Here is a 14,410-nt window from a genome sequence, read left to right as displayed (position 1 = left end):
ACAATGCCCATGTTTCCCCAATAGATGACGAGCTCTATTTGTCAATTGTGGTTTGCCTTGTGTTTGAACTTCAACATTTTGGTCAAAGAAAAATAAAAAGTGGACAGTGTTTAATAAGGAAGTGGACAGCAACATATTTTCTCTCTACCGATGTCCGATTAACGAAATGTATGTCAGATATGAAAAGAAAGTGTTGCGTTTTTCAAAGAAATATTAGCCAGTAGCAAACGCTAAACACTTTTACATGTCATTCATTTTAGTTCATACGAACACACAACACAACACTCACACTTTTTGTTTCAAATGTTATAGTTGTTCCTGAACAGGATCAGCAGGCAGCTGTACTCCCACCTACACTGACCAAACCCCCCTCATCTCCCGCTGCTGTCCTAAATACAATAACCGCTGTTTATTGACACTGCCTGTAAGGCAACAAGGGAAGCAGGAAACATGGGCTGCGTCACTAAACCTCTGAAAGACACCTTTATTCTTTTCAAGAACAGGAGGGGCTGACGTCTTTATCTCCACATGCACACCCTGACCAAAGGGAAACAAACCAACGACAGAAAACAATGTCTTGGTAGTTTTTGACGTGTGTCTAGAGGAAGAACACACACACAAACAAAAAATGTAAAGTTAACCACAGACGATTAAAGTTATACTGTAGCAAGTGTGGTCTTTGGCTGTGACATGTCAGAATGAACCCAATATTGGCATCAAGAGCTTTGTCGTCGTCCCATGAACACTGTTAGTTTTCAGTGCTCATTAACACAGTCAGCCAACTGTTCCGGGGTCAAGGAGTAAGAACCACATCTATTGTGTTTTCATGTTTGAAACAATTGGAGTTTTGACACAAGACACAGCTTGGGAATGACTCACAGACTGACAGATACATTGTACTATATTCTCAACAGCTATTTTGCCCATGGGATCGCTTTCAATACTGATTGTCTAAGAGTGGGCAGCTGTTACTTGTCTTTCTGCAAAATAACACATTTTCTTCCCACCCTCATACATGTGATATGCAAAGAATGTTGTTCACTGAAAACAATGTTTCATCTTGCTTTAGAAGCTACTGACATGACACCCAGACCCCCCCGCCCCGTCTGCAGAGAAATGCATTAAAAAGGATCATATTTTAAAAGAACATGGCATTAGTGAAGGTCTTCCAACAACTGTACATTTTATTTACTCCTCTGTAGTTCTTGTGAGTAGATTAGAAATCCTTTATGCATGCACAATACCATTTATTTCCCCACTAAAGTAAATGTTACAAATGTTAAAATAATGTCAGCCTTTCCTGGACAAGTATTTAAATGCTGTGACTTATCAACAAATATTGTTTGATAAAAATATCATATTATATTTAAGTAAATGTGACATACCCTTAAAATCTGGTCTCCTTCCTCAAGACCCTCTTTTGCTGCAGGACTGTCCTCCAAAACTCCTGCTACAAATATTCCCACGTCGTTTCCTCCAGCTAACCGCAGACCAACACTCTCTCCCTTCTTGAACTTCACCAACTTCATGCTAGGTCTGTGAGGACAAAAATCAATTAAAATACGAATGGTAGTTGTGACCAACCTTTTTTTGTTCTCATATTTTAATTCTCAATAGTGTTGCTAATTAAAGTGCTTTTTGTGGGGGGGTTTATTTACCTCAGAATACTGTCATCATGAGCTGCGCTAGGTACAGGGGCATCAGAGGGACTGACGGGCAGATCCACATCAGGCTGACCAGGCTGTGCATAAACTGGCTTTGGTTCTATACAAACCAAAAAACCCAAAACATGTCACAAGAACAAGTACAAATTATCATATTGTGTAAAACAAGGTTAAAGTCTTTGTGAGTTGGACTAATTTGACATTGAAGAGACATTGTTGTTTTTTCAAGTAATCTAATTAACAATTGACTGAGTGCTGTACCAGGCAGTGGAGGCAAGGACTTGTCATCTCTGGAACTGGCCTGGTCACTGGCCTGTGACAAGACTCCATCATCAGAGCTTTTGACTGGTGTGGACATGGCCCCTGGTTTAGACGATCGCTCCTCATCTCGACTTCGATGGCTTAAACAAAACACAATTAACAGTTCCAGTCAATTCTGTAAACAACAACAGTTTAAGACTCAAATTGGTGTGCTTTCTAAAAGACAGATGCAGAGTTACTGGATGACAGCAGAGAAAATAGCAGGGCAAAGGACATAATTTATGTAATAAATTGTTACTGACGTGAGAGCTGAATTATTAGATAAAATACGGTTTTTATCCTCAATTTCTGCTCATTTTCTTTTTCGTTTTTAATTGCATAGTCTACGCAGGGTGTAGGATGCAAACAATTTCCCAGCCAGACAGTTGTAATACTTTGAGCTCCATTTATGCTGACAGGATCTAAAAAGCTTTTTAATTATTACATTACAGGATCATAAGTAAATGTTTTTGTTGACAATCCAGGAAATTGTTTTTCAATAAAAACATAGAAAGGTTGCAATAGGATAGCTTTCTGTTCCACTTCCCTTTTAATCTAATACAATAAACATGGTAAAACTACGAGTGTGTCTGTGTGCGTCTTCAACAGAAGAAAGCTGCTGTTGAAACAATGGTTGAATTCCAGTCTGATCACATGACTGTTTGCTGGCACAGGGCTTGTGCTAAATTCAAAAGCTCTTGTTAAAGAATGTGAATGTGCCAACTGTACTCTGAACTCAGACCCAGCTCTGCTGTGTACTGGATTACACCTCTTATGTGGGAACTAATATTATATATAAACCTGTACTTCTTTCTGATGCTCTCATCATAATGTTATTACAATAAACTTCAACTGTGCAATTTCAGTTTTCAGAACAGAACAGCAGGGGAATTTGTTATTGAGATGGGTGCCAAACAGCTACAGTATGTAGGGGCAGAAAATAAAAATGCAGTCTATACTGTGCATCAAACAGGGTTAAAATCTATGGAACAGTCTATTGCAAATGTAAATTTACACTTAAGAAAGAAGAATTTGACCCCTACGTTTTTCCCATCCAAAAACATCCAAAGTATAGACTCTTATAATCAGATAAACACTTATTTTTAAACATATGCATAATAAGCTTCTGGTGGGCCAATGATGTGACAGCCCACGGGAATTGAGTTTGACATATGTGTTACACAAGATAAATAGTAATGGCAGAAGGAAAGAAGCATTGACACGGTGAAGATCAATTAAAATAGAATCATTAGACAGACGAGAACAATAAGCAGGAGAGAGCATGGAGCTAAAAAAGGACTTCACTCAGACCAACACTGTCAGACAGAAGCCTCTGTACAGGATCCTTTTTTGGAAATCCAGCCATTAATGACAAAGGTGGAGTTACCACACCATGAGCTCTTAGAAATTTCTATCCTTGTAATTCCATTTCCACACAATAACACACAGCACAGAGAAGAAAGTTAACTAATTTAATTATTTTTTCAACAGAAGACATCTTTGACTAAAAGTAATAATAGCACTTTATATCCAAAATGGCAATTACCACAGAGTATAGGCTTTAAAAATTCATTTAAAAAAATAACTACTCACACCAGTGCCTTTGACAGTTGAACCATGGCTTGGGATCTGGATTTAGTTTAAACCTCAGACTCTTAACTTATAATGATGCTCACAGGGAAAAAAAGTTTGAAATGAAACCAAGTTTTGATGAGCTGCGTCAAGTCCCGGTCAAAAGAATGCCTTAAAGCCTAACAACCAATCAAGTCAAGCAAACCAGTGGGGCTTGGAGAAAAGCTCTGTGGGAAGTATGTCAAATTCCATACATTGTCCATACACAGGGAGATAAAACAACAATCCCACAAATGCCAGCTCACTGCATTAGATCTAAGTCCAGAGTTTTTACAGAAACTACAGCCATCATGTAAAAGAGTAGCAAAATGTCATATGCTTATGTGAATTCCATTTTATCCACTTACTGTAAAACATTTCATTTCTTGACACAAACAAATAAGATAAAATGATACTAATGTTCAGAGATACATAGAGGTTCATACATTACACATATATCCACTCAAATGTGGTGAAATTTGTGCAACCTGTTTTCATCCTGCATTGAAACAAGTGTAGTTCTTCAGCCTGAGTTAGAGTTCACTAATGAGGGAAGTCCTAATTAGAGCAAGCAAGAGTAAGCCCGTGTAAAATAACTTAGCTTTGCTAGATTGTTTAAACACATTTTTTTGGTTTGCAAATCTTACTGTTGTGCTTCTCCCTGAGCAAAGCAATATTTGACCGTGGTGATGGCTCCGGGGGGAGTGTGATGTTTTATGCAAGGAACGCCTTTAACTATTGATTAATGCATTACTGGTGGAAGGCGCTTATGCAGCATCCACTAACCTGTGGGTGTGAACATGATATATGATGTTGAAGTGGTGACAGTATGGATGTATGACCGTGGCATGTTTGATGTGTGTGCCACCTCCTGATTTGCAGTCACATGTGTGTTTTGCTTACCTGCCATTACTGATCTGTCGTGGGGAATGACGGAGATGGTCGGCCGTGTCAGGTCTGTCAGGTGACCGTGATCGACCTCGCCCAGGGGATCGATTAGAATGATCTGATGTCAGTGAATGTATTTCTGAAATGTCTGTGAAGTTTAAAATTAAAATGTAAATCATAGCACATCTGACTTCATGATTTTATGTTAATGTAAATCATAGCACATCTGACTTCATATATCAATATTTCAATATTTTTTTAAAATGTAAGTTAGGGCCATGATATCTTAACCAAAAATTGTATTTGTTGTCTCACCATCTCTGTCAGAGTTATTGGCTGACGGGATACTGTCATCCATATCAGGAACATTAAGGAGTGTGGCACGCTCGTCCCTTTGTACCACCATCTTCAGTTTGCCCTTTGACCTCTCGATCAGCTTCTTGGCATCTATCAGTGACAGGTTCTCTGTGACCGTGCCATTGATCTGTCAGAGGGAAAGAAGCTCGTCAGCAAAAGAAACAAGTAGACACGTTGTCACTGTTGCAGAATTTCAAAACAAACTGTGCCTCTGACTTGTTAAATTAAATACAGTCTATTTTTTTGGGGTTGTTTCCTCAAAGAATAGACTGTATTTAATTTAACAATTATCTGTAATGTTTAGATTAACAGTTTGTTCTGCGCTAGACTGCAACTCCGCTTTAGAAAACAAATCAAGACTATCAGAATACAGCTCTAACATTCAACTCAACAATCTTGAGGTATAATAAAATGCTTGACATTACAGGTCATAACTATTACTCATGTCACAGCATTTTTTTATCATGGTCTTCTCTTACCTTAAGCACAACATCTCCTTCATGGATGTTTCCATCCCTCGCAGCAAGGCTCTCAGGGGAGATGTCCTTCACAAAAATGTGACTGGCCAGTCGGAGTCCGTACTCTGCTTTGAGGTAGGAAGGAAACATCAGTCAATAATCAGTCATCAATACTTATACCATGTCACATACCAACTTTTGTTTTTCCTTACAAGAAAATCTTCTCGTCTTTTGTTAGTGCAAGTGAATGTAAATTTCAAATATTATTCACATCCTTTACTAACAATTGTATTTTGCCCACCTTCAGTTTTGCGAGATTTGACGAGGGTGACCTTTGACGGCCTAAGTGGAGCAGATGAGGTCTGTGACCTGCGATCAGAGCGTGGTGAGACACTCCTCTCCCGTGAGGCACTGTGATCTCTCCTGCCACTGCTGCTGCGTTCATGATCATGACGTCTGCCCGTGCCTGTGCCTCCAGCAGGTGCTCCATATGCATTTTCACGCCCGCTCTGGGGATCGTAAGCATCGGCCTCCTCACTGTCTTCTTCATGCTCTGACATTGTTTCCCTGTCACCTTGCCGCGAAACAGGGATCTGTACTTTCCTTTTCCGACGAATAGTCTTGGATAACACAAATCATATTAACAATTCACAATGCGAAGCACTTCATGAAAGAAAAAAAATGTAACTTAACAAACACACTTACATTGGTCACTTAAATACATTTCACACCTACGATAATTAGGGCTGATAACTACAGTCTTTGTCCAACTTACAATCTTTGCATTTTTGCCGCTCTTTCGGAGCTGCTGTACAGCGTAGGCATGCTCCACATTGTCCATAGACACAGCATTGACCATCACTACACGATCATTCTCCCTAAAAAACACATAACAATAATAATAAGTCATTTCAAGGTTCATTTTTAACTTTTGATGTACATGCTTCCAACATATCTTAATCTGACATTACAAATGTAATTATCAGTTTAAATTACTTAATTCAATCAGACAACCACTTACTGTAAAAGTCCCTCTGCAGGACCTCCTTTCAGCACATCAGATATAACAATGGATGTCTCTCCACTCTGAAAATGAGGATTGTCTCGTCCACCAGAGATGGCGATGCCAAACCCAAATCCAGGGGCCTAAACACAAAAATAAAAAAGAGACCAGAGCCATCACTTTAAAACCATATGGTTTGACAGCCTTTCTGACAAAATGAAGGAGTGAGTTGATTATTCTTAACCATTGTACAATTACAGTTCACTACATGCTGTCATTTTTTATAGCCAGAGTTTCTTTTAGATCATGAATAACCCACCATGTGGTTTTGGAGTAGGCACTTTATTACACAAAACACAATACACATACTGTCTCTGAAACAGCATGTACAATACCATTAAATCGTAATTCATAAATGATGTTTCATGTTTCCCTTTACAAACAACTTTAAGGACACAAGTCACATTGAGCTTCAATCATGAAGCTAGTAACCAGATTAATATAAATTTATTTGATACAGGTAATCCACACATCTTAATCTTAATCTTCTGGGTCTTTGGCACATTAATTAATACAAAATTCTACTGTTTGGGCATTGTCTTACATTCAATTATCTTAAAATATATAAATAACCAAAAAAGTAAATGATTTTATTATATCTTTATGTGACAAAATGTTGGACCAAAAGTACATTGGCCCAAACCTTTCCCCTCCCCCTCCTGTCGTTCTCTGGACTAAGGAGAAGAATATGTTGCCCCAGGAAGGAGGTGAAATGAAGTAGTAAGGAAGCACACACTGATTTCTGTCTTCCTTAGCATTGTTTCCTGCCATCTGGGTTCACTGACTATTGTTTCATTACCACACATCCTGCTGCCACAGCTGGCCCACTCAGTACAGAAGGCAGAGGGCTGATACAAGGGCCAGGAACACTGACAGTGAGTGAAAAGTGAAGGGGGAAAAAATGAAACAGACGTACATCAGGATTATGATGCCTGAGAGTGTATAGGACAGGGAGAAAAAGAGGGAGGGGAGGATTATAGAGGTATAAAAACTCACCCTGTGCAGGGTCACTGTGTGCTGTTCCCAAATGACAGTTTCCTCCATGGCTGCACTCTGGAACACAAGGCACAAAAACAACACGGTCAGTTCACTTCGGCATAAACATTCCTTGGAGACAAAAACATATTATTTAAATGGTATAGTAAGTTTTCTGGAGATACTATAATATTGAATCATTTGAAAATCATTTCAGATTTTTATTCTGATAGTGATATGTTATTTTGTAGCTTATCTATCTTCTCTGATAGATAAACACTTCTAGGCTATGTGACAGCCATGTAAAGTCTTGTAGATAGTAGTGTAGGACACACATAGACGTAAGCAGAGAACAAACAAGCAATTTGAATCTCCTTTGTTCCCGATACCAGATCCAACTGATCCACTAGATGACCAATATCTGTTTCAGTCCGTGCGATCCAAGGTCTTAAAACAACAAGCGAACAAGCTGTGTCTGCACTCAGTTCAGTTTCAGCAGAAAGAGTTTGCTCTGTGGCTATCAGCAGAGTAACCTCTGACGCTTATTTGCAGGAATAATGCATGGAGTTGCTAAATTCTACATGTGGAACAATTATAAAAGACATATGTGTCAACATCTGCTTGATTGAAAATTATGCAGGACTAAAAATGATTTCAGGATGTGTTACCTAAGGGAGCTGGTTTTAAATAGGCTGCTTATCTGATTTTCTTACCTGCACACTGAATAAAAATGCCCACAGAAAGGCACCTGTTGGCTTTTCAATCTGTTTAATTAAAACCTATCATATACATTGATTGCCAGTGATGCGTTGCATCAATAGTCAGCATTAGAAGGATAAAAGTTATTAGGTTCTTGTAGCATTCTGAGACTCTTATAATCCCCTAATTATAGACTTCAGTTCTATGCTGCCTTTCTCCAAATGATGAGGGAAACACTATTTCCCCACTATCTGCCTGTAGGGAGTGACGGTACAGCTGTCTGTCCCAGACTGCTGAGCACAGACTAAATTGCCAGATTGAAAAGATAAACAACTAAACACACAGAGAGGTGCTCATTTTGCAACCCTTCTGTTATCAACTATCATCAAAATAAAACACTAGCTCAGCTGTCCACCCTATCATCACTACACTCCCATTCTAGCTCTCTTTTATCATCACTTAGTTGTCAATCGTCTCACCCATCATCTTCAACATCATTATGGTCATTATTTTTGTCACCTTCCCTTTCCTAAATATACACTTCACAGAAGGTTTACACTGCAGAGTTAGATGCATTAGAGTGTTTGGTGTTTACTGGGATGGCAAGACTGCTTTCTAGGAAAAAGTCAAAGTATCATAAACTAAACTTAAACTATTGATACCAGTTAAATACTTGATTGGCTAAGTTTGACAAATATTGTAAATAGTCATTTGAAATGCCATTACATGCAGAGCTATGACATGCATCATGTGAGGATCAGTGTGTGGACACAGAGCAGTTGAAAAGTGCAGTCATTCTCAGGACATTAGCTAAGGAGGTGGTAACTAGTCAAAATTCAGAAGACCCATTTAGAGCAATTCAAAACAGGCACTAAACAGGTGTATATTTTCCCTTGCTGTTTAAATCTTGCCATCAGATTTCTTTCATTTTTAAGTAAAAAAAAACAATAAGTACACACATTTCAAATAATTTAGGAATTGTTACCTCAATGCCAGTGTAAAGAGACGTGCAATTTTATGGTGATTGAAACTGAACTCTCCCAGGATATTTACATTAAGGGGTTTATAGTCAAATCTAGACACTTATGACTGACCGGCCATAAATCATAATGGCCGGTCCGAACAGTGTGTTAATCCGACTTAAGAGTCTCTCTCTTTGACTCACTTTACAATATATGACAACGACCTGGCCTTGAACTTCATGAAAACACTGTTAACCCTTTGAACCTTATTTCCATGGCAGCAGTGTGTGGAGGTTATTTATGTCCATAATTGGAGACCGGGGCTTGGGTGTCCCTGTTCTATCCCTCCTTCTCATCCTGCTCCCCTATCTGTCTGTACAACTCCCACAGTAATGCCTCTATTGTGTGAGGGACCCTGACCTATTTAACAGTGGCTCCCCCCAAAACATTCCCAAACGCATCCTTTCCTCCAAAGTTTATGTGATATATTCATCCATCCATTCAGTAATGTAGTAGTGCATGCAGACAGAGTGAGACTGTGCCATGAGAAAACAACAGTACAGTGGGACTCATGTGACCAGACAGTCAGGAATGCAGGTAGTCATGTCCTTGAACTGTGGGTTGGAGATAGGGGAGTGAGACGTAGAGTAAGACTGCTCATGCACCCAGTAATTATAGGTAAACACTTTTTGTTTGAATTCAACCTACTCTTACTTATACAATACCTATAACCTTTTAGCACCACATTAATATATTTTATACATGTTGACCAAATAGATCAGATACTAAACCAGCAACTATGATGTATCCTGCACCTGTCAATGACCAATGTAAAACAGTTCTGTGTTTCTCTGTCTTCAGGGCTTCTCATTTAAGCAGATGTAATTATACTTGATGTACGATAACAAATAGTTACAAATAGTAATAGTAGCAAAAATACATGTTGACTGATGCACAATTATTTGAAATGTGCTCCCACAAAGTGGATTGTTATTGCATTAGAACAGTTCAATGAATTTTTGGTAATTGGAAACTATTTCCACATTAAGATGTGCACATCAAGCAGATACCTAGCATGTTGTTTTTGTAGATGAATACAGTTTTAATGAAGTATAAATATAAAATAAATTCAATGATATTGGTTGCAATCAATGGCACCTACTCAAAACATGGATATAAATAAACTTTGTAACATTTTTAAACTGAGCCTGCAAAGGGCAACAAAACAGATTTTTTCCATTCAACCCTTCAATTTTACTTTCGAAAGAAGTGTTCACATTCCGCAGAGGATATATCACCACTCTTCAAGTGTCATAGCCCTTCCCTCTCTGTCTCCACTTTCTTCTTAGATCCATGTCTCTGATTTATAATATATTCCATTTAAATATTTTTTCATTGTGGAGTAGATAAATCTCAACTGAAGATAAGTGTTTAATGCAGGTTGGTTAATTCATCTGCGTTGTAGTTATAAGAATGCATGAACTCATGTCAAGCCAAGATCACTTACAGTGTGCCAACACAAACAAACACAAGTGTCTCAAGTAAAACTAATAAAAACAGAGACAGAAACAAAGGATTATGCATATCTCTGAAATCACACAGTCGAGTGAAACAATGGTTTGCCTGGTGTTGGAACCAGTGACGGCAGCCTAGTGTTTTACACAGCCATATTAGTCAGACTTGGCCAGCAAGACCCAGTGCTGAGAAACAAAGGACGCCAATCAAACCACACTTATGTGTACTTGCTCTGTGCACGTTCATGCACAACACACACACAAAACACATGCACACAAACGCAAATGCACAAGTCATGACCTAACCATACAGGGCCTCTTTGTTCAAACTGCAGCCAGCCAGACTTGGCCCTGCCTGGCCCACCGTAACACAATGTCCAAGCACAGAAGATCACAACTCCCTGAGACTGTTCAAAGACTAATCCAGTCCAATGATGTTTGATAAGATGTGAAAATAGGAGGTGAAGCAAAAAGAATAACTTATTGTTGTGAGATGTAAAAAATAAGGTTAGACCAAACATGTTTGTTTGTCATTAAAATATAATGACAATAATGAAACTTTGCAGATAGGGCTCTTACAGTAAAGGTCAACAGCAAATGTCACATAACATCTAGTGCAATTGCCTGTTTGCGGCACCGAGAATTGTGACCTGCATTATGCCTGTTTCTCACCATCCGTGGTAATTTGGTCATGTTCTTCTGGTTTTGATGCCTATATTTTGGAGTGAATCGGATGTCATACACAATACAGGGGCTAGTGGTTTTTTATTGCATTAGGTTTTGCGGAATAATCTATGTAGATGTAAGCAATTGCATGTGTGCATGGTTTCTGAATTCACTTAAGCGCCAGATGCAATACTACATTATTCAGCCTGTCTGAACAGAAAAGTCCAGTACAGTTGTATTTTAGTGTTAGTCATGTTGTTTTACTTGTACTTTCTTTAAATAAAATGTACTTTATGAGTTACGTCCACGTTTACAGTCTTAGATGGATCAAAGGTCAAATTGTGAGTCATTAGATGAGGAGGTTTATGAAGCTCTTTATCAGAACTTGAGTCATATTCTGTGGTGCAAGGATGCATTACTCACCAATTCCCAAAATTCAACTATTTTCCTCTGGAACATAGGAATCGGTCAATAAATAAGCGAATGCAAATGTGTTAGACATATTTTAAAATCAAATCAAAGGTAATTCATCTGAGATACAGAGTGAAGCACTAACCATTGGTTAATAAGACATAATGTCCAGATGACGACAATGTGAGGACAAGAAAAAACCCTGACAAAGCTGTAGGTCAGTGTGCCTGCTCTTTTCTGATAGTCCAAGACAGGATGTTAGCAAGAGAAACCACAGCACCCACAGGAAAACACTCCACTTCCTGTTTGCAGGAAATAACTTCAACTTCCAGTGAAATCCCTGTGCACACTATTGAAAATGTCTTTCTGGAGTGGTGCAACTCACATTACCTAAACTTGAAGCTATAGTGTCCAGGATGTGTTAGCAGGACAAGTGATTTTACTATTAAATAGATGATTTTGCTTACTGTGTGTCTATAATAATACAAACCAAGGGGGAAATGCTCATATCTTTTTATACAAATCAGTAGCCAAAGGATATGTGTTTAAGCCTGATTTGTCAAACTACTGGCACAAAACCCCAATTCAGACCGTTGTAAATATCAAAATCCCTTCCCTTTACTTCTTTAAAAAATGGAAGACAGTAGAGGAGTTAGTGAAAGTAATATTTTAGTATGTCTGTTAGCATCTTAAAACTGCCATCCCATTTAGGAAGCTCTACTTGTCACTGGGGCAATTGGATCCATGGTAACTATATTTCCTCTCTTACCGGTCTCAAAGGATAGAGTGAGGTAGCAGAACACTCAAAACAACTCATGGTTAGAACACATGCGCTCTTTCTAGAGGGCAGGCTAACAGCAAACAGCCATAATATGGATGAGAGGCAATAATGTAAGCTTTTAAAATATGACTTTAAAATGAGTTTATCCTGCACCGTCCTGGAAAGTGGAGAGTATGTGTTACCATAAACTTGAACACATAAATGCCATCATTTCAGTGTTAAAATTATACATGATGACATAGCAATTTTTGAGGACCAGTCATGTCAGTGATGGGAGCAGTGAGGGCTAAAAAGAACACATAGGTTTGCAGTTGATGGCAAGCAGCCAGTCGGCAGATGATAATATACAGATACAGAGCTTCATACTGCAGTGATGTGTTGTTGTGAGGGCATGATCTGAATGCCCAAGTTAATTAGTTCCAAAAGAGCAGCATCAATTCTTTCTCTCCAAACCCCTCCAGTGGCATCATAATGACCCAAGACACAGAATTCACAAAATACACACATACAAGCACAACTCTGAGTGACAACTCTCTACTATAGAGTCACTCCTGGGTAAGAATAAAACACAAAACCTATAATCCGGCCTTTTGGATTAAAACGTTAATCTGAGCCATGCTCCCATCTGATTTGTGCTGGTGCTGTATCATGAAAACAGATGCAAAGATAGCTGGTTGGATGGATGGATGGATGTGGCTGGATGGATAGTACTTGTTGTAACACAGCATAATTACCAAAGGAGTGTTACTGGTTACAACACTTTTAATATTAATTTCAAAATGATTAATAATAGTTGGAAATAAGCCAAAATGTAAACCACTGTGCAGTGATCAAGATGTAGAATAAAAACAAAACTAAAGCAAGGTTAATAAATATTATTAGATTTCAACACCATTGCTTATAATAAGGGTCATCAATTATAATTTTAATAGAAATAGTGGTTTTAATCATTTAGGTATGTGTTATCTTAATGTGCAGAAAAGCTTAGAATGTTGAGGTATCCATAGCTAGATATTTTATCAATAATAATTGATAGCTTTATAATAGCTACTGAAAATTAAGTAAAGGGCTGATTTAAGATAAAATACACATTGGCCATTCAAAAATACAATGAAATCCCACAGTGATTCATTTGTCAGGTGACACTGCTATTGTAGTATTAGCAGTCAATACCCAGAATGCTTAGCCCTGCAACACTGCTTATCCCATTGTGTCGCAAACAGCATTACACTTAAATATTGCATCTGAAGGTGTGCTAAACTAGTAGGGGTTGGGCAATCTTTTTTTTTTTTCTAAACTCAGTTGGTGATTATGCAGGGACATGTGTTATCTCTAGACAGATACATATATGACCTAGATTAAGTTGCTCTATGCTGGTTGTAACACCAGCTGGTTGCTGCTGTAACACTAGTGTTGGTATGTGTGTTTTTAATTAGAGTAGAGTAGAAGTGGTTCAGTCATATTATGCAGAAATTATATAGTTGGTTATGAATTATAAAAAATATCACATTGTTCTGGCCTACAACCATTTCAACCTCCAGTAGGCAGTTAACTGCCCACTAGAGCTTAATCTCATTTAAGGGAAAAAAAAACATGTCATTCATTTCAGCTCCTTCAATTAAATAATAATAATAATATTTTTTAGATTTCTGATGTTTTTAGCTCTGGGAAACACTATCTATATTAGCTTTATTTTTATTGATTAAATTACTAATCAGACAGTTGTGTAGACACAGATGATACTCGTAAACCTTTTTTTTTTTACTGTTATTTGTTATGCATTTTAGCAAACAAACAAACATTATACATGCATGCAGAGTAAAAAAAAAGAAAACACACACCCACTTCACAAGCTTTTGTTTTTGCCAAGGCACTGAGAACGTTAACCAGATCCAGCACTGGGAACAAATGGATTCAGCCAATGAGTGCTCACACAACTATCAGGGTTCCCTCCCGTCTCCACCCATCACACACAGGAATGTGCAGATAAGCAGACAAGGCCACAAGCAGTTCCCTCACCTTCTTCTTGCTTGGTGCTCTGGATCTCTCTGCCAGAAACTA

At 38.3% G+C, this 14,410-nt stretch overlaps 1 protein-coding gene across 10 annotated transcripts in view; it reads right to left on the bottom strand.

Annotated features, from left to right (window-relative positions):
* LOC103378762 (tight junction protein ZO-1-like) overlaps nucleotides 1-14,410 on the bottom strand; it is a 40,830-nt gene that overhangs the window by 16,142 nt on the left and 10,278 nt on the right. For 6 of the 10 annotated variants that reach the window (XM_025055602.1, XM_025055595.1, XM_025055601.1 and 3 more), the window contains exons 2-11: nucleotides 7,338-7,394; nucleotides 6,300-6,424; nucleotides 6,054-6,156; nucleotides 5,580-5,898; nucleotides 5,300-5,406; nucleotides 4,779-4,947; nucleotides 4,479-4,611; nucleotides 1,926-2,065; nucleotides 1,659-1,764; nucleotides 1,386-1,536 (exon numbers count right to left, since the gene is read on the bottom strand). In XM_025055602.1, the coding sequence (XP_024911370.1) occupies nucleotides 1,386-1,536; nucleotides 1,659-1,764; nucleotides 1,926-2,065; nucleotides 4,479-4,611; nucleotides 4,779-4,947; nucleotides 5,300-5,406; nucleotides 5,580-5,898; nucleotides 6,054-6,156; nucleotides 6,300-6,424; nucleotides 7,338-7,394 (1,410 nt within the window). The remainder of the gene's footprint in view (nucleotides 1-1,385; nucleotides 1,537-1,658; nucleotides 1,765-1,925; nucleotides 2,066-4,478; nucleotides 4,612-4,778; nucleotides 4,948-5,299; nucleotides 5,407-5,579; nucleotides 5,899-6,053; nucleotides 6,157-6,299; nucleotides 6,425-7,337; nucleotides 7,395-14,410) is intronic. The other 4 variants (XM_025055596.1, XM_025055599.1, XM_025055604.1 and 1 more) reach the window with 1 other exon arrangement.

Source organism: Cynoglossus semilaevis, chromosome 5, assembly GCF_000523025.1.
Source record: "Cynoglossus semilaevis isolate Cse_v1.0 chromosome 5, Cse_v1.0, whole genome shotgun sequence".
NCBI classification, from domain to species: Eukaryota; Metazoa; Chordata; class Actinopteri; order Pleuronectiformes; family Cynoglossidae; genus Cynoglossus; species Cynoglossus semilaevis.
The sequence above is the reverse complement of the archived record's forward strand: the minus strand, read 5'-3'. Positions and strand labels throughout refer to the sequence as shown.